At 47.8% G+C, this 23,571-nt stretch overlaps 1 protein-coding gene and 1 pseudogene across 1 annotated transcript; one reads left to right on the forward strand and one right to left on the reverse strand.

Annotated features, from left to right (window-relative positions):
• The first annotated feature begins 466 nt into the window (after nt 1-466).
• LOC149328028 (uncharacterized) lies at nt 467-10,357 on the forward strand. The gene is made up of 3 exons (XM_089562041.1): nt 467-826; nt 5,847-7,126; nt 9,982-10,357. Exons 1-3 carry the CDS (start codon nt 467-469, stop codon nt 10,355-10,357), a joined length of 2,016 nt encoding a protein of 671 aa, XP_089418167.1.
• A 2,519-nt stretch (nt 10,358-12,876) lies between these two features.
• LOC149328029 (uncharacterized) lies at nt 12,877-14,616 on the reverse strand (annotated as a pseudogene).
• Between the last annotated feature and the right edge of the window lie 8,955 nt (nt 14,617-23,571).

Below are 23,571 nucleotides of genomic sequence, written 5' to 3' on the forward strand. Positions count from 1 at the left end.
TTTTACTCTTTTGTCAAGAGGAGTGAACAGGACCTTTCACTCTTTCTCGTTTGTAGAGAGAGTAGATTGAGACCTGCAGGAGTAGCGAGGCTCTTTTACTCTTAATGCAGGAGTAGCAGTTCTTAGAGTGTAGAGGCCCCGGCCACCCGGCTCCTGCGAATTATTCTATGCTAATTAAAAGTTTTCAGTAGGGTACAGAGCTTGCTTGGGCCAATTGGCACGTAGTTCTAAAGAAAAGAACCAGCGGAAGGACGCAGGAACAGAAAGCAACACAGGACGCCACTGGACCTGTGTCCCTCTCTGTGTGTGCGTCCTTCCGCTGATTTTTTCTTTGGAATTAAAAGTTTTCTCTATCTCTTCAACAGGAGCACGAGCACTTTACCGGGCATTTCTAGCACAAGGAGGCGCTGACCACACGCACTTCCACGGGCTCCTCGAGGGAATTTTCCAGAAGAAGACAGACACGATGGAGCCTCAGGCTACGGAAGAAGGCCTACTTTCACCCCTTGGCGGCGGTCCCCCAGCGTCTCGGACTTCACCTTGGCGGGGCAAAGAGCTACTCTCAGCCGGCACCTGCCTTGGCTGCTTCTGCGGAGCCTCTTTGGCAGCGGCCACCGCCGCGCTGCTCTTGTTCACCATCCACGGAGCTGCCACGCGGGACGAGAGGAACGGCACTCGGGCTCGGTTCTGCTGCTCCAGCGAGGCAGGCAGGCTGTTCGCCGTCATCGACAAGCACGAGTCGCCCTGCAGAGACTTCTACGCGTACATCTGCAAAAACGCCATCAGACACGGCTTTGTGCAGCAAGACGTGGCCAACGACATGCTGGTGAGCTTTCGTGCGGACATCCTGGTAGTTTTAATCACGAAAATCTGCTAACCTGCATTTGCATTTTGCTGGTTTCGCCTGCCGGCTAGTCTGAAACTGTTTCAAACAGCGAATTTCGCTAATAACTTTTTAATGCAACTTAAATGGTCACTCGAGTCGAGAGAACTGTAAACTATTTAATCATCATCATCATCATCATTAGCCTGACTATGTCCACTTCAGGGCAAATGCCTCTCCCATGTCTGTCCAATTTACTCTGTCCTTTGTCAGTTGCGGGCACCCCATCTCCGCAGACTTGATTGTGTATTGACCCTTTCCGGCTCAAACTTAAGCTGTTCAATATAAACAATCGATATCATGAGGCCACTATGTGTCGGAGAAGGATGATTCAGCAGAAAATAAAATTCTGTTGGTTCTTTATCAGTTTTGTTTGCATAATTTTAAATGGAACCAGAGGAACTTAATGCGTTCAAAAGGGTTAGTCGAGTGATTCCTATGATTATTTAATATCATCTGGTTTGAAACAGCGCTTGTCATTGCTGAAGTACAGCTTGTGTGTCAGTTTTTATCAAGCATATGCGATAATGACATGACGCCCAGCTTCAGCCTGCGGTGTTATGTTTCATTTGCGTGAAGGTCGGTGTACTCTCCAACGCAAGCGGAATTCTTGAGTCGATTGAACAAAAGCATTGCTTCTTTTGAGAGACGGTGTGCAAGAAGCAGGGCGACTACGATCTCATTTTGAACATTTAAAGCTTCGAGCGCGACGCATCCTTTTGCATTTTCTAAAAATGTAGAAGGCGAAATGCTCAAAAGAGAGAAATATTCATGAGCTGAAGGTGCTTCTTGCAAGGCGGGGGGGGGGGGTCACCTTTTTTAATTTTGTCTTGCTCTGCAATATAATGCTACGTCCACGAAACTGATTTTTGTGTGATTACTCTTTTGGTCGCTCAACACGAACTATTTTGCGAGTGTGTCCACTTCTCGGAAATTGAAAGGAGGACAGCTTTCAGCCTTAGGCGTAGTTTTTATTTATTTATTTTATTTCAAAATATTGCAGGCCTATGTGGCCCAGGCAGGAGGGGCGAGCAACCTAACAATACACAAAAGAAACGAAAAAACAACACAGCATCATTCGGCGATAACAAAGGGAAGATAAAAACAACAGCATTAAAAATACAAAATGAGACAACTTAACCAATGAAATGTTCTTCCAATGCGTTGCTAAAATTGCTATTTTGAAAAAGGGATTCTGGGAGCATGTTCCGATCGGAGATGGTTCGGGGGAAGAAGCTATACTTAAATGAATTTGTTCGTGCGAAGATAGGCTGCAGTTTGTGTTCCTTAGTGTGTCGTGTACGTCTGGTGGTAGAAGGTTGAACATAGTTATGTATTGTAATGTTTACCTCGCGTGAAAGAATCTTACGGAGGAACAAAATTCGGTTTATTTTTCGGCGGTCTGAAAGAAGTGGGATATTATTTTCTGCCAGTAGCTTTGTGGGAGAATCAAATCTGCTGTATTTGTGGAAAATAAACCTGACTGCTTTCCTTTGAATGATTTCAAGGGAGTTAATGTTCTTTTTTGTATGCGGATCCCAAAATAATAGATGCGTATTCGAGCTTCGTCCGAAGAAAAGTGTTATATGCCAAAAGCCTAATATTAGAGGGAGCGGAACTGAGTTTTAGTTTTAGGAAACACAATGTTGAGAATGCTGAAGAGCAAGAGTTACTCTACTGCTCGCTTCTGTAACGTCCTAAAGTGCGAAATGTGCTGAAAAGAGCAATAATCCATAGAGGTTCAATGCTCTTGTGTTATGCTTACTGTTGGGTTCGTGCGATAAATAATATTTCTTCACCTATTAAATGACAGCCATACACATGTGGCAGGCCAATCTTGAAATGTTTTCCTTTCACTAGATGTAGACATTTTCTCTGGAGGACAGGACGTTTACTGGCACATATTAGACTGCGCAAGAAGCGAATTTCGCTCCACAGAAGCAGTCACAGGCTGGGGAACTCAAATGAGACCGCGCTGCTTATTCTTTAATAGGGCGCCAGGCCTCAGTGATTACATTTGTAATCATTATTATTTCCAAAATATTTTAGCGCTTGTAAGTGTGTTTTGCAGACAAAGTTTATATCCAAGGAGCAAACTGTTCCTTACTTGTACCCTTCCTTATTGTTACGTAGGAATAAAAATGGTTTTCTTCTGCATGGTGCAAGGGGAAAAGGTGGCGCTAGCTGATGACAACAGCAAAGCGCACGCAGTTCCCGTAACCCTTTACTACCTACTAGCATATGTCGGTGAGGTGAAAGGCCACTGAAATATGTTTAACTGCTAAATGTCCGAACTGCTGCAAAAAATTTACGACTTTCTCGCTCGCTTGAAGACTTGTGGCATCCAACTTTGATGATTTGATGGGCCTGAAAGGGTCACGGGATGAGAATAAAAACGAGAGTGAAAAAGCTCCGAAAGGCAAATTCGGATCAAAAGTATCACAGAACGCTACCTAGCAGGGAAACCTACTCCCCGAAGTGAATCACATATAATTTGCGTGTTTTTTGTGCTTCGTAAGAAAAAAAAGGACAGTAAAGCATATCAGTGACAAGTGGATTGAATGCACTGTCTTAATCTTTCAATAACTGGATGCTCATACACTGCGCCACAGGAACGATGGGATTTTGTTTATTCATTGCGCTCTAACTCGTTCTCACTACTATTCTCATATTTTCGCGCATACGCTGAATAGATAGATAATCGCGCGCCGGTGAATGTCTGGTATACTCCTATAGCTTCCCTAAAATTTACACAAGCACAGAAAAATTGGAGAGGAAAACCGATCGGACGGAGAAAGACAGGCTCCATCAATGCTCTGTACTGTTTTCTTCGCTGGCGTACCTTTTTTGAAGCGTGCACGTAAGGTGATACGTCGCTACACTCGCATTCTAAAGAGCGCGCCTGTGGTAGTGGGAAATTTAAATATATCATTGCGCAGGCTTTGACTGTGTGTTGGGGCCTTTGGAATCGTTTGAGGTATAACCGCACAGTGGAAGTCCATGTATTAGAGGTCGTTGAAAATAAAGGGAAGTAAACTGTTTAACACTATACAACTAAAATTATCTTGGCATACTCACTGGGAGGTAACATGTCTTTCTTTTATTCACATTGCAATGCTTGACAGGAGACATCCAGGTCTCACTCTCTTCTGGCGGGATTTAGCGAAATTTGGAACGAGTACAGTCCACCTACAGAGGGTTCTTCGGGATCCTTACTTATGACATGTTCAAAATTTCAATGAATTTAGCGCCGCACACTTAAATTTATACACGAAAAGACTTACTCTATTTCACGCTTGAAGAAACCATAAAGGTGTCATACTAATGAAAGAAAAACAAAAGCTATTATTTTTTGACCAACATTCGGAAAATAGTGTCTCCAACCTACCAGAGTGCGCCTGTTCATTAGAAACAAAACACTAAAGCATACGCTTTCACTCTGGGCTGAGCTAGAAACCGAAAATTTACTTCGTTTTTATTTACTTTTTTACAAGATACTGCCGGCCTCAGTTTGAGGCCCTGGGCAGGAGTGGGCATACAATAATACGTCAATGAAATGCACATAAAAAAAAGCACCACAAGAATTCAAGTGAGAAGGAGAGACGAAATCGAGCAGTAGTAATAGTAAGGAAACGTAAGGAAACGTAAAGAGATTATTTAATCTTTTCAGTTGAAGATTGAATAATGCTTCTTAAACTCAAGCTGAATTACATGAATTACATTATGTTCAAGTGAAACATGTGGATCAAAAAAAAACTTACTTTGTGCCGTGATAAGAGATCTGCTAAAGCACATGTTACATTATATTGGCTGCAGATCTTGCAGTACAAGCTTGTTTGGGTGTAATAAAGCGGACACCTAAGGTTATTTTTTTGTGGAGTATTCTCACGACATTCTTTTCAAATTTGGTGCCGAAGTATGGAAAGGATGACTAGGAGATTTGTTACGCAGTGAACAGGAAGCGAAGTTGTCTGCTCGTTTCAGCAACTATCTCAGCGGTACGCTTTTCAATGCTTACTCGATCCAAGCAGCAAGTTTAGGCTGACGACGGCCTGCATCGGCCGCCAACGTTTGCCCAGGGTGTGCCAAGAAGGTTGGAGATTCAGTGGCCCCACGTTTGCCGACGTCCATCCCTACTCTATGTATGCTAAGGTGTTTGAACCTGTGCACTGCGCATCATTTCACCCTGTTCGCTCTCCGCAGGGAACATAGCAGAGCTGAGTGCCACACTCCAACATGTAACGGTCATTGCATACGCTATCTGGATACCAACTGCATTTGATAGAAGGTGAACGGGCCCGGTTTCAGTTGCACCAAGCGACAACTGCTACGTTTTTTATCCAGTTTAGGCGTAGTGAAAGTCTGATTGGCGCTAACGTTATAATTATAGAAGGAGTAAGCGCAACCCTTGTCAAAACTGAAAGACCACTGGGTTTCCTGTTGGGCCATGTGGCGTGAATTGCGCATCGGCAGTTTTGAGAAGCCTTGAGGCGAAGAAGCACTAGTCCTCTCTCCTCTGTCCTGCAACGTGGGACTTCCCGGATTCTGCGAGAACATCAGCCCTGGCGCTTCCTAACAAAGCCGTGAACGATCAAGATAAATTATGTAATGCATTGGCAGTCCGCGAATAGAACATCGTTCGTACGTTTAGTACCCAGAAAGATTGTCGACGTTGCACACTGTGCTACACGGGATACATGTTAATATGTAAAACACTCTCCGCGTCGGGTTTCCCTTACCTTATCGCCGCTTGGATATCGAACCCACACAAAACAGTCCCTAAAGATGGGGATCTGCACTCCGTGGTACTATGCGGACAATGTGACTAATTTCATTCTACACTTTGGTTCAACGACACGAGTGTCAATGCTCCGTAGTACGACCAAAATGACCGTTGTGAACAAAGTTCATTATGTGTCTTTAATTAGATACTTGGTCCTTGTCCTGTCGTGCAATTTCGCAGGAGTACATCATCTCCAACATCATCAAAGGAACACAAAACTACGGCAGCCCGGCTGCGGCAGCGCTTCACGCTCTCTACACATCGTGCCTCAATGAGGTTTGGCGTCAAGATCAGCGAGCCAGAGATGTCGCGACGATCGTGCTGGAAATCGCCAACACCTCCAGCCGAATGAGTGGCGCAGATTTGCTACGTTTCGCCCTCGCGGTGGATAGGCGATACCACCTCAAGTTTATTTTCACTTTAATCAGCCGTACCACTAAAACACAAGTGTTCGTGTTAAAAAGGAGGCTAATCCGGACCACCGAATACAAAGCATTTTGCGACGATTCCTGCTACATCACTGCTCTCTCCATCCTGAGCGCGCATTTCGGCACTAACTACACCCGGAAGGACGTGTCCGCGTGGGAAAAAAAATTTCCACTTGACAAAAAAAGAACTGGTTCGTTGTCTTTAGAAGAGATGAGCGGCATCTTCGGCGGTCTGAAAGTGTCGCAGCTACGGGACATATTTCTCGAGTTTCTTATCGATATTGACCAAGTTAGGGAATTTCAGACGATCTCAAAGGCTGCTTTCTCTACGGACGTACGCCTCTTGAGGAGCAACCAGCCGTTGTCCTTATGCTACATGCTACTCGTTGTCGCCCTGGATGCCATGAGCTACATTCAAAGGGGCAACACATTGAAATCGCCAACAGTGCGTAGCAAGGAAGTCTGTAACGACCACGTGTTCCAGAGTGGCCAGCTATGGAGGGTCACGTATGTGGCGGCCCTCGCGAGTCCCGCGAAAGACCAGCAGCTGCACAAGATCTTCGAGGAGACTCGAAAAACATTCGTGGAATACGCCCCTATCCTGCGGCTCATGGCGGCGCCAAATGACACGGAGCACTTACGGACGATGGTCGGCAACTTTACTCTGAAGCTACCCGGCGACCTGGTGTTCCAGGAGCCGGCCGTTCCCCAAATGTCAAAGCAAGGATTCGCTCGAAACCTGTTCTTGGCGCACAACTTCGAGTTCGACGCTAAAAAGGCAAATATGAAACGAGGGTTCCCCTGGATTCGAGACGACAATGAGCACAGAGCCAACAACCGTCTGTACTTTTTGAACAAGGCCACCCTGTACGTGTCGTCTTCGGGCTACGGCTGGCTGAGTTCGGGCACCCTCGATCCACTGCTTGCCGACGCCGCGGTGATTGCGAGTCGTATGGCAGCTTTGATGTGGAGCAACGTGCGGAGACCGGCGGGCTGGTCTCGAGAAACAATGGCGGCGTTCAAAGAGTTCAGGTAATGTATATTACTCTGTTGTGAATGAGCCAAAAAAAGAAACCAAGCCCTGACGAAATAACGTGGCCTAATCTGTTGCGAGCATTTTCGGTTAAGATCATAGTTTGCTGTGAGCTGAAGTTTCCTCTATCCCCAGCACAGTAGCTACCGCCCGCGGGTATATTTCACAGCTGCAAATGCGAAGTATTCCGGCGAGGTCATCTTAAGGCGCTTGCTGTACCCTTTAGCAAAGTGGGAGCCTAAAGTGACTGAATTTAATTTCATTTTTGGGCCTAGGGCTCGGAAATTATTATGCACAACGGCCTCCGCTGCTCTCATGACATGAAATCCATAATTATCGGTCTGCGTAATATGAAGTCTAGTTAAATGCTTCCCGTTCACATCGCGCTTTAAAAATAACTTGGCGCTTTACGCAACCAGCCATTCTTAAAGTAATTGTTGGTAGCGTGTAGTTGTTTCGCCCGCAAATTAACGCTGTGATTAATAGTTTCATGCCAGGCTTAGAGAATGCTCTGAGTTGTCTCAGTACTGCCGTCACCATATTCCGCATTCAACCTTAAAAAAAAAGTTCACTCCTAATTAACCTAACTTTAGTTGGAATGTTTTCTTTAAGATGTTGCACTAGACATTAGAATACACGGTCGATCATGGCAGTGGCGAAACCAGAAATATTTTTGGGGGGCTCTGATGTGCCACCGTTAAAAAAAAAAAGAGCGCATGCGCCCCAAAACATTTCTTAAGTCATTTTTCTGCTGCAATAAAGGCGAAAGGTTAGTTGTTTCATTCATCGTTACATCCGCCTTAAGTGCTTCTGCGCTATTAGAATAAACATAATCAATAACTTGTCCCGTGTACATGTCACACCACATTCATCAGCGTCACAAAGTTGGAATGGAAAAAAATATCACACCATATCTACATTTTAGTCTTTACTAACACGCGTATCACGTGAATGGAACCTTCCCGGAGAAATTCTCGACATAAGTGATAACGAATATTTTCGGACAGCACTAACATAATTAACAGGAGGATGAAACTATTTTGTAACAGTTATTGCATTAGTTTATGTATCTTGTTATTTGTAACCACTCCTCTCGAATGCGTTCGGCCCTGAGGGTTCAATAAATAAAGTATTCAGGTTCTAATGCATCTTTCAAAAAAAAGATATTTAGACATGTTTTTTCAGCTTTAATAAAGTCTGTTGGCAAACATTGTTTATTGCTGAGAACCTAAATGTTAAATACGTAGCACTATAAGCAGGAAGCTCGGCTATTATAAACTGAGCGAGGGACAAGATAACAGCAAAAATGTACAAAAATGCACTAGTAAAATGAATTCAGTACTGTATCATGCCGATATAACAATTATACTCCGCGCAAATAGAGAAGGAGCGCACTCGTAGTACCTTTTCTGAAAAGTGGAAAACCACGAACAAGTTCTAGGAGTCATAGGCCGATAGCCCTCACCAGCTGTACAGCAAAATCATTCTAAAGTGCTGTCGACATATGACTGATATTCGTACTTTAATATCGGCGACTTTTAGAATGCATCTATGTGGATTTGAAAAAACATGAACGACCTACCGCCTTGTTGTCCCAGAAAACACCATCGGGGAGGTGTTCATCCACAAGCAGTATTGTATCGCGTCTTCGGCCTCGAGAAGGTGTGTGATGCCACGTGGAAGTTTGGTATCCTTCGTGACTAGCAGACCTAGGTATACACGGAAGGATGCCATACTGCTTGAACAACTTTAAAAGCACATTTTGCGTCCGCCTAAGAGCAATTCTTTCCATTACTTTCACACAAGAGAACGGCGTACCCCAGAAGTGTATTCTAAGCACGGCACATTTCATTTTAAAAATGAATTCCTTACCTAAAATAGTTCCCAAGAGCGTAATGTTTTCGGTTTATGTAGATGACCTACATATAGCATGCACTTCGTTCAGCATATGTATGTGCAGAAAGACAAATACAAATGTAACTAAATAAACTAGCTCTTTGGGCAGACAGAAATGTATTCAATTTTTCTCCTCAAAAGACAGTAAGTGCTCTGTTCTCATTGTAACTGGGCCTACTGGTCGGTCCTAATCTATACTTGAACCAGACCACAGTGCCAATTAGGCAAGAACACAAATTTTTAGGCGCCATTTTTGAAAAGAAACGCGCATTTCTACCGAACATCAACAACTTAAAAAGATTCTAGAGCCCTCATTGTCCTAAAAGTGGTCTCAGGAAAACGGTGCGGTTCCGAGTAGGCCTTTTTCAAATCATTCGCTCTCTGGTGCTCTCAAAGCTAGACTAAGGGTGCGGAGAATGTGGTTCAGCAAGAGCATCCTACTTGAAACCATTAGACCCTTTTCGTTATCTTTATTATCTGGCGCATTTAGAAGATTGCCGGTAGCCAGCGAAACAGACTTTATTAAAGCCGAAACAATGTGTTTTAAGTATTTCTTTGCGGTGCACATGTAACCTGGATAATTTCTTTATTTAGTTAGTTAGTCAGTTATTTATTTAGTTAGCTAGTTAAACTAACTAGCTAACTAAATAACTAACTGACTGACATGCGCACTGCAAAGAAATACTCAAAACACATTGTTTCGGCGTTAATAAAGTCTGTTTGGAATCATTATTCATTGCTTAAAACATAAATGTGAAACACGTAGCTTTATAATCAGGAAGCTCGACTCTTATATACTAAATGCGGGACCAGTTAACCGAAACAATGGACAAAAATTACAAAAAAGCACCGAAAAAAAGAATTCACTACTTTATCACGTGGATATACCCATTCTTCGCGCAAACAGATAAGACAGGCCCTTATATCAAAACCTTTTGCTGCGGCTACTTAAATGCAGGCAGTGCGAGGCGCGCTCATTACCCGCAATGGACCCCAAAGGCGCGCTGGAAATGGAGGCGTTGAAGATGGGTCTGCGCATCGCCGCCGCAGTCGGGTCAGCGCCAGCTGAGCCTGCAAGAGGCGTCGCACCTGCGTCGCCAAGACCCAGCTGGTACACAATGCGACCTGCCTTCAGTGTCCTCTGGATGTCCGAGGCACAGTTCTTCTACGCGCGCTACGCCTATTACAGCTGCAGTGGCACATTTGACGCCACGTTTTTTGTGAATGTACCACTCTGGCGAAACGCTGACTTTGCCACGGCGTACCACTGCCCGCCTAGCACGGAGGCCGGTGAACCCAATTACTGCGAGAACGTTACGCTACCTCGCGGCTGATACAGCGATGTGTATTTGTGTGCGGAGACGGCTGCCTGGTGATATGTTTTTGTATGATTTTTGCTGTTTGATCTGTGTGTTCCCTTTTGCGATACCTGTCGACCACTTGGCGTCGTAGCTATGAGACGTTGCTCTCAATACTCCACACCAGCGGATCATCTAAGCATTCTTTTTATATTATGTGTGACTCTTGCTGACCCTTATCTGGTATGAACATTTGTGTGTAAACTCATGTCTATTATCTTCACAGAGAACTGTGAGAACAGCGCGGTAGTTTTTCGGCGTGTCTTCTGAGATATTCGCGAGAACTGACGTGTCTGGGCGGTAAAACCCTGCCACTATTGGCCCAGCATATGAAAGCTCAGGAAATGATGTAAAAAAAACACAACGAAACAAAGCTAAACATTGATGCGTCATAAATTTTCCTGCTGCGAATTCTATGAAGTATCCTTTACAAATCTTATTTAAGGGTATGCAAATATTACTTTTAGAAATCTAAGATTGTCGCTTTTCCGCCGTATCGAATAAAAAAGTTCAGAAAAAAATGGAAACGAATCGCGTTGTAATAAATCGAAATCGTTTTAAAATCAAATTTTTTCGGGGGTATTCGATAATTCAGTGGTATTCGTACAAAACGGATATCTCGCGAAAGAAAACGGAAGTAGGGGAGGCATTGTTCAACGGTTCCGTATCTCAAGGACTTTTCGTTATCGTTGTCAGAAGACTCAACAATGATCACTACTTTACTCGATGACAGCTGCTTCTTTCCTACAGAGAGGAGGCTGCGCGGGCGTAGTGGTCGCAAGTCTGCCATTCCTCCAAACAGAACGCACGGTGATGCCCCTTGACGACTACCGCGATATTCAGCGTTCTAGCAGCTTCTCTGTCTCTGGTGTAGCTGGTGCTTTGAAGGTAGGTTATGGCAGCAAGACGACCAAAGCAAATTGATTGTAATCAAGAGAATATTTTCCTTTGCTTTTTAGCCGTTGAAAATTGGCAGTTGTCTTAGAAAGATGCCTCCAGTTACAAATATTTACACTATATTTTCATGTTTTATCTTTTTTACCCAATCTCCACAGGAATTCATCTGAGCGTTGGATGCGGAGCCAAACTCTTCTGTTTACTGCGCGATGTCAGTGCACTTAAAAGAACCCCAAGTGGTTAAAAGTATCCAGAGCCCTACGCTACGGCGTTCGTCATAGCCTGAGTTGTTTTTGGACGTTAAACCCCATAAACCTAAACCATCCAAACCAGACTCCTCTATCTTGGCTGTTGGGGTGATAAAGTTGCACTCATCAGTGCAGAAAATGCGTTCATCAGCATAGAGAAGGACTGTTGACTTGAATGCCCAAGACAGTAATAACCTGGCTATAACTTATATAGAACACTCAAACGAAGCGGCTATAGATAATTCAGAATAGTAAGGATGAAAAAGGAAAGTCTTGCTTCACGGACGACCGCTTAGGAATGAGCTCGGAGGGATTGCCGTTATAAGCTGAGTGAATGAAACATTTGCAGTTGAGTTGCATTTTTTTAGTAGCCTGATTTTCAAAATTAGACCACTTAAAATCAGCAACAATGAATGAATGGCGGACACGATAAATGGCTTCGAAAGGATGATTTGGAGGAAAGCAAGCTGTTCATGAGGTGAGAAGCAATGATAAAAAATTTTCCAGTAACGTGTGCATTACTTTTAATGAAACGGCCCATGACACCGCACTTTTAGCGGGGCGAATGAGAACTGACATTCTGCTTTGTGGAAGATTTAATGAAACTTAAGTGGAAAGTTTGCAGTCCACATTTGCCAACGTGATGGGCCTGTAGCATTCCACAGCGCGCACTTTTTCTTCGAGACAGTTCTTTGGGATTAAGAATTCGGATTTAGCAATAGTGCAACAGAGCGCACCATCTTTCATCCATCTTGCAAAAGAAATAGCCTATTTTATTGTTTTATTGGCTGCGCGAAACGGCCAGCAATGATTTTCTTCTCTTGGCGTCTATGTTGTTTTATCTTGTCGTGTTTTCATTCTCTTTCCTTCTTCTGTATGTCTTCGCAGCTGGAGAAATAAGACAACGAGTTTTTGGCTTGGTGTCTTGTGTGCTTTTTTCTGGTCCTCTTTATAACATTCTTTTGGCATGCTTGAAAAGACAGTGAGCAGAGAGGACACAATCAACGATAAGAAGTCTTGTGCTAAAAGAAGGACTTTTCGAAGGTAGTCTTCTCCGCTTAGAAGAGGACGTACGGCGCGATAGAGGTGCGACAAGTTTGAATAATTCTTTAATCTGCAGCAGAAAAACATCCTAGAGGAAAGAACATTTTTGGAAACTTGATTCACACGTTGCTAAGTGACCTCTAGAACCAGCTTCAGCTGGTCGCGCTGAACGAACCCGGCGACCTAACGTCTCTCCGCGTAAAAGATGCATAGGAGACGTAACTGCACGCGTCGCTACAAATTTTTGACGTCAATGGAAGCATAGATTCGCCCTCATGTCCACCTCTTGCCACAATCATGCAATCTTCATCTCTTTTTGGGTGAATTATGCGAAGCCTGATTCCTTGTTGGGATGGCCATGAGGAATGGTTTGAAGTCCAGCTACCTTGCAACTCAATGAACAAGTGTAGACTCACTAAGTAGCCTCTTTTTTATGAATGCTCCGGGAGCGAAGGAGTGGCCTGCGATACTTATATACTCTGCCTTGTACAGAGCCCATCGACGAGCGATTGCGGCGGACTTCAGTGTCGAGTACTTTTTCACACACCACGTGTACGCGAAATAACCTATTGGCGCACATTTTGGAAGGCTTGAAGGTTGAGCTTCTTCTTTTTTAATGTGTTCTTGCGTTCCGCTACTCACACTCAACCTCGGCAACACACTGTGCTGAAATCTGCTTGCCCTTATTCGAAGACTTCTGCTTACCAATCTCGTGCTTCATTTCAGAAGTTTTCGCATCTTCGGGTCTTCTCGTGGAGAAAGAAATACCTTTGTCACCTGTGTCTCTTTAACGTCTTCTTGCTTTTTTTGTTGACTAGACCTTGTCTTGGTAGCCTGCATCTCTATTCTAATGTTATGCAATGCAATACGTAAGTTCGCAAACCTTTTGTCGACGGTACCCATAAAAAGGGCTCTGCGCTCATCATCCGCTCTTATCTCGATCAAATGTGCTCGAATGGCAAGTGCGGCATTTCGCAAGCTATCTTCCCAGTTCGTTTTCAGTGTCTGCAAATCAACTTTTTGCGTTTCATGTCTCTTCTGAATGAATGATGTCAACGTCTCTATTCTTTCACTCATATTCTCTACCGTCTTGGACTGTGCGCATACTGAGGACACAGGCAGTTTTCTGTCCCCATGCAGTCCAGAGAGGTGTGCCACTGTTTCTCTGAAAGCTGCTGTTTGAGCGGTAATATTGGCCAAGGCTTCCTTGACAATAAAAAGATCGCTCTTAACAGCTTCGATATCCAACTTCACGCATTCCTCAGGGGACACACCTGATGGTGTCGGTAGAGCAAATGCACCACAGTTTGACTCTCCATGTGCAATGATCTCCCTATGAAGGACTCTCACTCCGCAGCTTCGACAGCGTGCTACTTGGTAAGCGCTGCTTGTGTGGAAGTGCTTCGTCGTGCTCGAAGCATCCGTGACAACGTCACAGCCATTTGGATGGTTCCAGCAGCGCACCTGCAAAGAAAAGATATTGATGATTTTTTGCTACACACGTCTAAATACCTTTCACCGATCTTGATGCGCACCGTAGCACATTTGCCAGCGTATGCGTTGTGATTTGAGTAGCGGGAAAGCCACGGTATTGCGACTATTGTAGTGACCAATGAGTACCGTTCGCTCTCTCAACTACCGCAATACCACCAACATGTGCATGTAACAAAACGTGCACATTGAGAGCGTCGAGGTTATTGTATCGACGTTCCACGTGTGAAGTACCATATCGAGTGGAAGCAATCCTTCAAGACTAGCTCGAGGCAGCTAGCCACATGTTCCGCTCCTCTGGAAACTTTCCTTCGTGGCTGTTTTCTCCTCACAGAGTAAGTGCTTTCTCAGGAAGCGTAGTGCAAGTCAAGCCTCTACTGCGAGTCCTTATCACTTCCCAGAAGACAAGGTGTGTGCTCACCTTCGATAAGTACAGACAAGCCGATAAGCACTTCCTTCATCGAAGTGACGTGACCAACCGCAACTATGGCTTTCCTGAAGCCGTGCGATGCCTACATCTCCCTGTTGTTGCTCAGTGTCCGACACTACAGCCATCGTATTTTCCTCCTTGGACACTCTAGCTCATCCAAATGCAACACGTTATACATTCGTCTTTAGCGTCTTGTCGTGGTCCTACATCAGCTTCGTACCGTGCGAGGGAGTTTTCAAAAAAGAACAATTTACACCAGGTGTGAGTACCTTAAACCGCATTTAACTGAAAGCGATAGTCCATAGAACTCTGACACCCAGTGTTAGCTGCAAAGTACTCACAAAAGACCCAAACATTCCCTGATGGCTATTCTAAGGAAGCTTCCTCCTGTGGTTTCAATGTGCCCTCATGAGGACAAATTATGCGAGCGAAAGGCTTACTTTACATCGCCAGAAATACACAGCATAGAATAAACTCGCCTTTAGGCCCTGTGTGGAACTGCTGACCGAAGTGGGGCTTTAAAGCTGATTTATAAAAAAAATTGCGAGGACACTTTTGCAACTAAAGTGCTGACAGGCGAAAGCCGAGGACACTATGCTGTGACGACTTCCGGTGGATGTGACGTCACACCGTTCCCGCAGCTATATCGATACCTAAATTATGCAATCTTTCGGGTATCTCAAGTGTTAATTACGCTTAATTATACATTTTCACCATCTAATTTCACACAAATCCGCCGTTTTTCTGACCATTCTGTGACAATTTTCACTATGCCGTGACGACTTGCGGAGGATGTGACATCACACCGTTCCCGTGGCTGTATCGACGTCGGCGCTATTTCGACGCAATTACAACAGTTTTGCCTATAATTAATTAACTTATTAATCTACAGTCATCAAACTATTCTTGTAGGTTCATTTTTTCATACTCTATTTGAAGCAGCTATTGAATTTCTTCTATCGTTTTTAGTTCGCTAGTTCAACGCGTGTGACCCGCTTTGTTAACGGGCGACTGTATGAGCCATTAAAGGCTTTCGCCTTAATATGTTGAGCATATTAAGGAGTAATTGATAGCCAGCCAGTCTCCTCGAATGTGCGATACGTACGTCACTTGTACACCGTCGCAGGCTCTTGTATACTATGCAAAAGCACCGAAGTTTGGGCCAGTTGGTATTGATCCATCTTGAAAACGTAGCAGCACGAAAAAACGGGGACAAAATTGACACAGGTACGACAGGAGATGTGCTGCACTTCCAACTGAATTTTATTGCGGAAACCAAAGGTTAAGTACATCGTCTCGTGGCAATCAACCGCAATGGTGCAAAACCGCCAGTTCATTATCAAGGCGAGACAAGGAAGCGGTGCTAATACACTGACCACACTCTTTTCTAATGTGATATGCCTCAATAATCTCTTTTCATCCGATCCTTTCCATGCCCAAGAAACCTAGTTTTCCGAAAAATGGGTTTTCACTTACGGTCCCGGCAGTGGATAGCAAGATGACCGCTCTTTCCTTCTTTCACCAGATTGTAATGCTACCTAGCTCTCTCATTAAAACAACGTCCACTCTCACCTATGTACACTCTGTTTCAAGTATGCGGAACACTGTACACTACCTTAGTGATGCAACGGGTGAATCCTAGTTTGTGGTTGATAGTACAAATCGGCTTTTTCTTATTAACCATCACAGGACAAACTTTTGATAGCTTGCTTGGGGCGGAGAAGAGCACGTTTACGTCGTATCTTCTTGCTATCTTCTTAAGATTATGAGAAACTGTGTCACTACAAACGATACTACAAACGATTCCAGCACGTACAGGGATTTCGGGCGACGAAATAAGAGGAGAAACGGGCTGAAAATTACTCCAGTGTGCTGTTTACAAACTCCGATGCCTCTCTAGCCACAAAATTATGCCCTTACCAACAAAGGGATGTGCCTCAATAATGTGGCGAGAGTTGAGTGCTGGCACACTGCTGCAGTATGTTTTTACTCTAAGGCGAAAATTACATGACACCGCGTCCAACATTTTCTGAAAAGGTTTTAAAAATTGGAAAATTGTTAGACACTATATTGAAGGTAATGGTTCATTCTTCTGATGTTCTTTTGATGTTCTTCTGTTGATTCTTCTTGCGGATATATTGATTTTTGTAGTGAAATTTTACATTATATGAAAAATAGCGTTCATAAACGGTTTCGTGCTCACAAATTCTTTTGTCCAGAATTGCTGGGTATGTATATACTGCCGCGTATTATTGTAGTGCCCGTTCGTTCGGGCAAGGCAGCAGGAAAGGGGTGTTATCATTTTTGTTCGTGACGCAGGAAGCGACCGGACTTATCTCGATTGATCACAACCATGAAGAGCTGCATCTACGTGTTTCCAGATTAGTCTAGATGATCTCGACCTGTTAACTCGAAGTTTCCTTGCCGGCTTTAAATTGAACGATGCCGCGAGCAGCGGGCATTCGTAGTTCGACGACCGCCGAGCACGCTTGTCGCTACGTGCTCAGTGCTGCGTCACTGAGCATGGGCTTGACTGATCAGAGCATTGAGTTCAGCTGTTTTGTTTTGTATTTTTTATGTTAACACAGAACAAAATAAACTTCTCTTTCCACGCTACGCCCGAGCTCGTCCAGACCCAGCGAAGTTTATTTCGGCGCTGGCTTGTTGAGAAGTTTCGTCAAGTGCAGGCGGGCCTCGGATACACTGCGACCCCAGGTTCCGCAACCAGCCTCCCAGCCCAGGCGCCGTGCCTTTTGCCGGTGCTCGGGCAACATCGTGACCTTCAAGCAGCAGCCCAGTCGGGCGCCCGTGACGTCATGGGAGGCCCGGGACCTGCTGCTCCTCCGGTGTTCCGTGCGCCGCCCCCAAAGGCGCACTGTTTCCAATTTCAAGTTCCTTCCGACGCGACGGCTGACGACATCGTCGACGGCATCGAGTCGGTTGACGGCCCGAAAGGGCTAGAGAGCCTCCAACACCATGGAGGCATGAAGTTCTGCGTCGCCTTGGCCTCGGCTGCGGCGGCGGAGAAGATGCTAGTGGAAGGCGCCTTCAACGTGAACGGCACTTCCGTTCCAGTAGCCTGCGTGGGTCCCGCCGTGGTCCACGTGACGGCTTTTCGTGTGCCGCTGTACGTGGGAGATGCGGCGCTGGCGGCAGCGCTGACTTCTTACGGCAAGGTGCTGGACATCACCTACCCCGTCCTCAAGGGCCGTCGTCACGTCGGCAACGGGACGCGCGGGGTCCGGATCGAAATGAAGCAGGCGGTGTCGAACTTCTTGACCGTCCAGGGCCACCGCGTCATGTTTGACTATCGAGGTGTCCGGAAGGTGTGTTCCCGCTGCGGCCAGGACGGCCACATCGGCGCGGCGTGTCAACGCCGCGGTGCGCTCGCTGCGAGGTGTTCGGCCACGACACGGCCGGATCCGGAGCGGCTTGCAGGCGCTGCGGCGGAAGCCGCGCCACAGCGGACTGCCTGCGACCACGGTCCTATGCGGCGGCCGCCGCCTCGAGGAAGGAGCCGACCAAGGACAACGTGGCCGCAGAAACACGGAGCACACCAGCCGTCCGGACGTCGGTTGCCGACGAGCACCCAACGACCAGCCGCTCGAGGGAGCCCGAATCCGCCCCCGCGACGGAGGTGCCCGGGAAGGAGCAGCACCACGAGGGGTCACCTTCAAACGAGGTGGAGCCGTTCGGTGCAATTTTCGCCCAGCCCTTGGCGCCGCTTCCCGGCACAGACACCTACGACACCGTGAGCAGCAGCGACGAGTCGAGCGTGGCGTCGGGCGACCTGGAGGTACCGGAAAAGGCACGCCGCTTCGCCTGACAGGCGACTTGACGTGCGGCCAGGTGTCAGGGCAGACGACTCCTCCAGGTGCGGTCACCGCGCGCTTCCCGTCACCAGCCAGCCACACCCTCCCATCGGCGACCCTGGGGTCGGCATCGGCTTCAGCTGCGAGCGTCGCCAAGACCACGCAGCAACCAGTGAGCGAGGCCACAAGCGCCGACGACCCCGAAAATATGGACTTTTCAAGACCCGACTACAAACATGCCCACCCTCAATCATCGGAATCCGAAGGGACTGTTAACGAACGTTGTAGCAAAAAAGTGCCGCGCGCGTTAAGCGCCGCCCATGGCAGCGCTCTTTAGGTTGTATCCTTTGCCGTCGGTGCTCTTGGCAGTCATGGCGGTTGTGGATCTCCTCTCCCTGAATGTTCGGGGATTTCAATCCGTAGACAGACAGAGAGAGGTGATGCACTTTGCCAGGGCTAGGGGCGTCGACATCCTGTTTTTACAGGAATGCAACTTCCGTACTTCACTTGATGTGCTGAATTTCACCACCCGGTTTTCTGTTTTTGCTTATTTTTCGTTGACTGATTCTCATATGAGCGGTGTTGGTGTCGTGTTTCTAAACCCCTGCCTGCGCGCGGGTGCTCATTGCACTTTCGGGCTGGACGGCCGCACTCTTGCGGTCGACTTCACTCTAAACCAGCGGCGGGTACGTGCGTTGGTTGTATACGCGCCAGCGCGGCAGACTAGTAGTTCCGATTTTTTTGAGCGCCTCGACTTATTCCTCCTTGATCCTTACCCCACTTTCATCGTCGGTGAGTTCAATTGTGTTCTTAACATCGACCGTGACGTCCGCGGCCAGGGTCACAGTCACCGTTATTCCGGTGCCCCCGCGCTCCGCGATCTCGTGACTCAGTTCCGTTTGTCTGACGCGTGGGTGCAGCTTCACGGGGATGCCTTTGGATCGACGTGGGAGAGAGCGCAGTCAGCCAGTCGGATAGACAAATTCTATTTTCCACCTCAGCTCGCTTCTTTTGTCGTCAGCTGCGAGGTTCTCGCGTTCCCTGCAGGCACGCCAGTGATTTCCGATCACCACCCCTTGTCAGTCAGGCTCGACTTTGGTGAGGACACCCCACGTACTGTTACGTGGCGCATGGACACGAGCCTACTGGCAGACCCGAAAAGCGTAGCGTCGCTGCTTACGGCGTTGGCCGCATCGTGCAAGAGCTTCGTTGTGACTGATTCATGGGACACACTCAAGACTCGTTGGCAGGCAACTCTGGTGGCGGCCGGTCAAGACCGCAGACGCCGGGTAACTCATGCACTGAATGACACCCTCAAGCGCATCCGTATAGTGCAAAGGGGAGTACCCTTAACCTTTGCCATGAGCGATTTCCTGAGCCTACTTAAAGCACGTTACCACGTGTTGCTCTGCCAGTCATCACGGGCAGCTAGTCGCGCACACCAGCTCGGGCGGCCTATATCAGACCCGGCTGTGCTACGACACGTACGCGCAGGCACGGCAGAGGAATTCGCTCCCGCTACTGTGCCTTTCGTGACACTCCCAGACGGCACCCAAAGCGGAACCACGTCCGATATCTGCACGATCTTCGCAAGTCACTTCTCGAACCTGTTCTCTACGGACGGTTGGCTACATCTTCAAGATCGTTATGACGGGCTTCTACAAAGGTTTTTTGGAAGCTTGCCACGAGTAGCTGAAAAGCTGCATGAAAACCTTTGCGCACCAGCCACAAGCCAAGAGCTGCACGCCATCCTGCAGAGTATGAATGCAGCCTGTGCCCCCGGTCCAGACGGCATTCCAACAAGTTTTTTTTAGAACGTTTTTTTACCAGATCCAAGGAGCGCTGCTGGAGATGGTCAACGGCTTCCTCGCGGATGGGTTATGTCCAAACTCTTTCCGCGAATGTCGCATCATACTCATTCCTAAAAGCGGGCGGTGACCCCTCCGACCCGTAAACATGGCGGCCCATAAGCCTCTTAAACGCAGACTACAAAATAGTCGCACCTTTACTGAACACAAGAATGCGGACGATCCTGCCTCACCTAATCCACCTGGCTCAAACCAGCAGCGTGCCTGACCGCTCTGTGTTTGATGCATTGGCACTCACAAGAGACCTGTTCACATTTGCCAGCAGGACGGGCTTCAGCGGGTGTTTTGTTTCTCTTGATCAGGCGAAAGCATTCGATCGGGTGGAACACTCGTATCTGTTCGGAGTCCTCGAAGCCTTCAGATTCCCGCCGCAAATTGTCAGCAGGCTGCGCTTACTTTAGGCAGACCTGAATGCTCGTCTCTCCGTAAAAGGCCACCAGAGCGCTCCCTCCTCAGTCACCCGGGGCATAAGGCAAGGATGGCCTCTCTCCCCAACATTCTTTGTGTTATGCCTCGATCCACTCATCCGGCGCATTAACGACAGTCCATCCATACGCGGCTACCCTCTGCCTGGCCAGGGCCAAATCAAAGTTTCGGCCTACGCCGACGACGTGTCGCTTTTCCTCAAGGACGAGGATAGCTACGTCGCTTTTTCGCGGCTGTTTCTCGAGTACAGCGAGATATCGGGGGCCCTAATGAACAGGGGAAAAAGCAAGGCGCTAAGGCTTGGCACCTTCACACTGAACCTTGCGGGCGAGGTGGAGTGGGTGCAGGGAGTGAAAGGCCTGGGAGTAGTATTCCTCGCCAGCGGAGAAGTAGCCCGCGAAACCTGGACTAACCTCCGCACGAATGCTGAGAAACGCCTCTCGGTTGCGTCAACTTTCCGCCTTTCAATGGCAGAGCGCAGCTATGTAGTTAAGTCCACAATCCTAGCCGCATGTTTTTTTGTCGCCCGCGTCGCAAACCCACCGCGCACGTTTCCTCGCAGGCTAACCTCGGCCAGTGGCTCTTTCGTTTGGGCGGGCAAAACCGAACTTGTTTCACGAATGTTCATGCGCCTTCCATTCTACAAGGGTGGGTTTAGTATTCCTTGCATCCGCACCATGTGTAATGTGCTCGCCTTGCGAGGAGTACGCAATCTTGTGCGCAACCCAGACTATCCCGGGAGAACACTCATCGCATACTTTCTGGGTACAGCGCGTAACGTGTTTTTTACACAACACGTGGTTGGCCCAACAGCCGAGCAGCCGCCGGCATTTTTCGTTAACGTGCGTCGCACACTGGCGTCGTTGACTGCCAGCGTGCCCGATCTGGATGTTGATGAAAACCCGCCCTCCAGGATGTGTGAAGCACTAACGGTCGCTGAGCTGACCCGCGAACAACTCCAGAAAATGAGACGGGCACGCTGGCGCCAACTGACCTCAGCTGCGCTTCCTGCAGATGTCAGGGACTTCGGCTGGCTGCGATGCTGGCGGGTCCTGCCCACAAGAGACCGTCTTGCGGCGTGGGGCGTGGCGCCCTCCGCCCGATGCCCGCAGTGCGGCCTCCTTGAAACTTTGCAGCACGCAATGTTTGAGTGTGTAGTTGCGCGCACCTTTTGGATATTAGTGTCACGCAAGTTTTAAACTCGCCTGGAAGCGCGCACTAGTTCACCCGAAGTGTTTCAAAATATGCTCTTGCGTGTCGGCATGTTCGTTTTGTGGCGGCAGCGTGGAGTGGCCTCCTTAAATGGGCGTCCGCAAAGAACAATGTTTCCAATGTTGCAGCGCCTCCGCACGCGCCTCTTTGAACAAGCATGCGTTCAAAGAGGTGCGTGCGTTTCCCATTACGCGAGGGTGAGTTTTTGCGCAAATGGTCGACATACTTTATCGTCCTGCGCGGCGGTCGAGTGTCGGCTTTCTTACTGCCTCACTGACGTGCTCAGTGCTGCGTCACTGCGCATGTGCTTGACTGACCAGAGCATTGAGTTCAGCTGTTTTGTTTTGTATTTTTTATGTTAACACAGAACAAAATAAACTTCTCTTTCCACGCCGCCGCCGAAGGTTCAGTTCTTTTGCGGGCGCAAGTCAGCCCAAATAAACAGCTTCGTTTCCAAGACTGGTGTGTGTCTTCTTGACCGCTGGACTGCCGTCACTACAACGTGACATCTGGTGGAGGTGCTGGGTAGCCAATTTGAAAGATCCCTCCGGCCGCCTTGCTCGTTGGAGCCTGCGCCTTCAAGAATTCGACATAACTGTAGTCTACAAATCTGGCCGCAAGCTTTCCGATGCAGACTGCTTGTCACGAGCCCCTGTCGACGCAGCACCCGAAGAGGAAGACGACAACGCTTTCTTAGGGCCGGTAAGCGCCAGCAGTTTCGCGCAGCAGCAGCACTCGGATCCTGACTTGCAAAGCCTAGTTGATTATCTGAAAGGCAAGACCGCATCGCCTCCTCGAGGGTTCATGCGCCAACTGTTGTCCTTCGTCGTTCACAATAATGTCCTCCTGCAGAAGAACTTCGCGTCCAACAGGACAGTACATCTTCTTGTCGTGCCTAAGAATCTTAGGCAAGAAATTATGCAGGCATGTCATGATGAGCCGACTACAGGGCATCTCGGGATTGGTCGCACGTTGCACCGCATCCAGGAGAAGTACTATTGGCCGCGGCTAGCTACCGACGTTTCCCATTACGTGAAAACGTGCCGCGAGTGTCAGCGACGCAAAACGCCTCCGACTAGACCAGCCGGACTCCTGAACCCCATACCACCGCCAATTAAGCCCTTTCAGCAAATAGAGATAGACCTCCTCGGCCCCTTTCCGACCTCTTCATCAGGAAACAAGTGCATCATCGTGGCCACCGACTACATGAACCGCTACGCCGAAGCAAAAGCGTTGCCTAGTGATACCGCAACAGAAGTCGCAAAATTTTTTGTCGAACAAATTCTCCTGCGACACGGCGCCCCGGAAGTGCTCATCACAGACAGAGGAACGGCGTTTACAGCGGAGCTGACGCAAGTCATTTTAAACTACAGCCAGACAAGCCATCGGACGACGACTGCCTATCATCCGCAAACCAACGGACTCACAGAGCGTCTGAACAAGACCATCGCAGACATGCTCTCCATGTACATCGACGCCGAACACAAGACGTGGGACTCCTTTCTGCCCTACGTGATCTTCGCCTATAATACTGCCGTCCAGGAGACAACCAGGTTTACCCCATTCCAGCTGGCATACGCCAGGAAGCCCACGACAACACTCGACGCAATGATCCCGCACGTTTCCGACGAAGACAACCTCGGCGTCGCCGCCTACCTTCACCGCGCTGAGGAAGCTCGCAGACTTGCGCGGCTTCGCATTAGAGACCAGCAGCACACCGACGCCCGACGCTACAATCAGCGCCGACGAGACCCACATTACA

The sequence above is a fragment of the Amblyomma mixtum genome, chromosome 9 (genome assembly GCF_055824585.1).
Source record: "Amblyomma mixtum isolate Tamu chromosome 9, ASM5582458v1, whole genome shotgun sequence".
In the NCBI taxonomy this organism is placed as follows: domain Eukaryota; kingdom Metazoa; phylum Arthropoda; class Arachnida; order Ixodida; family Ixodidae; genus Amblyomma; species Amblyomma mixtum.

What these genes read in the sequence shown, in the direction of transcription:
- LOC149328028 (XM_089562041.1), top strand. Translation starts at nt 467, where the DNA reads ATGGAGCCTCAGGCTACGGAAGAAGGCCTACTTTCACCCCTTGGCGGC. An exon ending in ACGTGGCCAACGACATGCTG is followed by an intron (nt 827 to 5,846) that starts GTGAGCTTTCGT and finishes GCAATTTCGCAG; the next exon opens with GAGTACATCATCTCCAACAT. An exon ending in GCGGCGTTCAAAGAGTTCAG is followed by an intron (nt 7,127 to 9,981) that starts GTAATGTATATT and finishes ACTTAAATGCAG; the next exon opens with GCAGTGCGAGGCGCGCTCAT.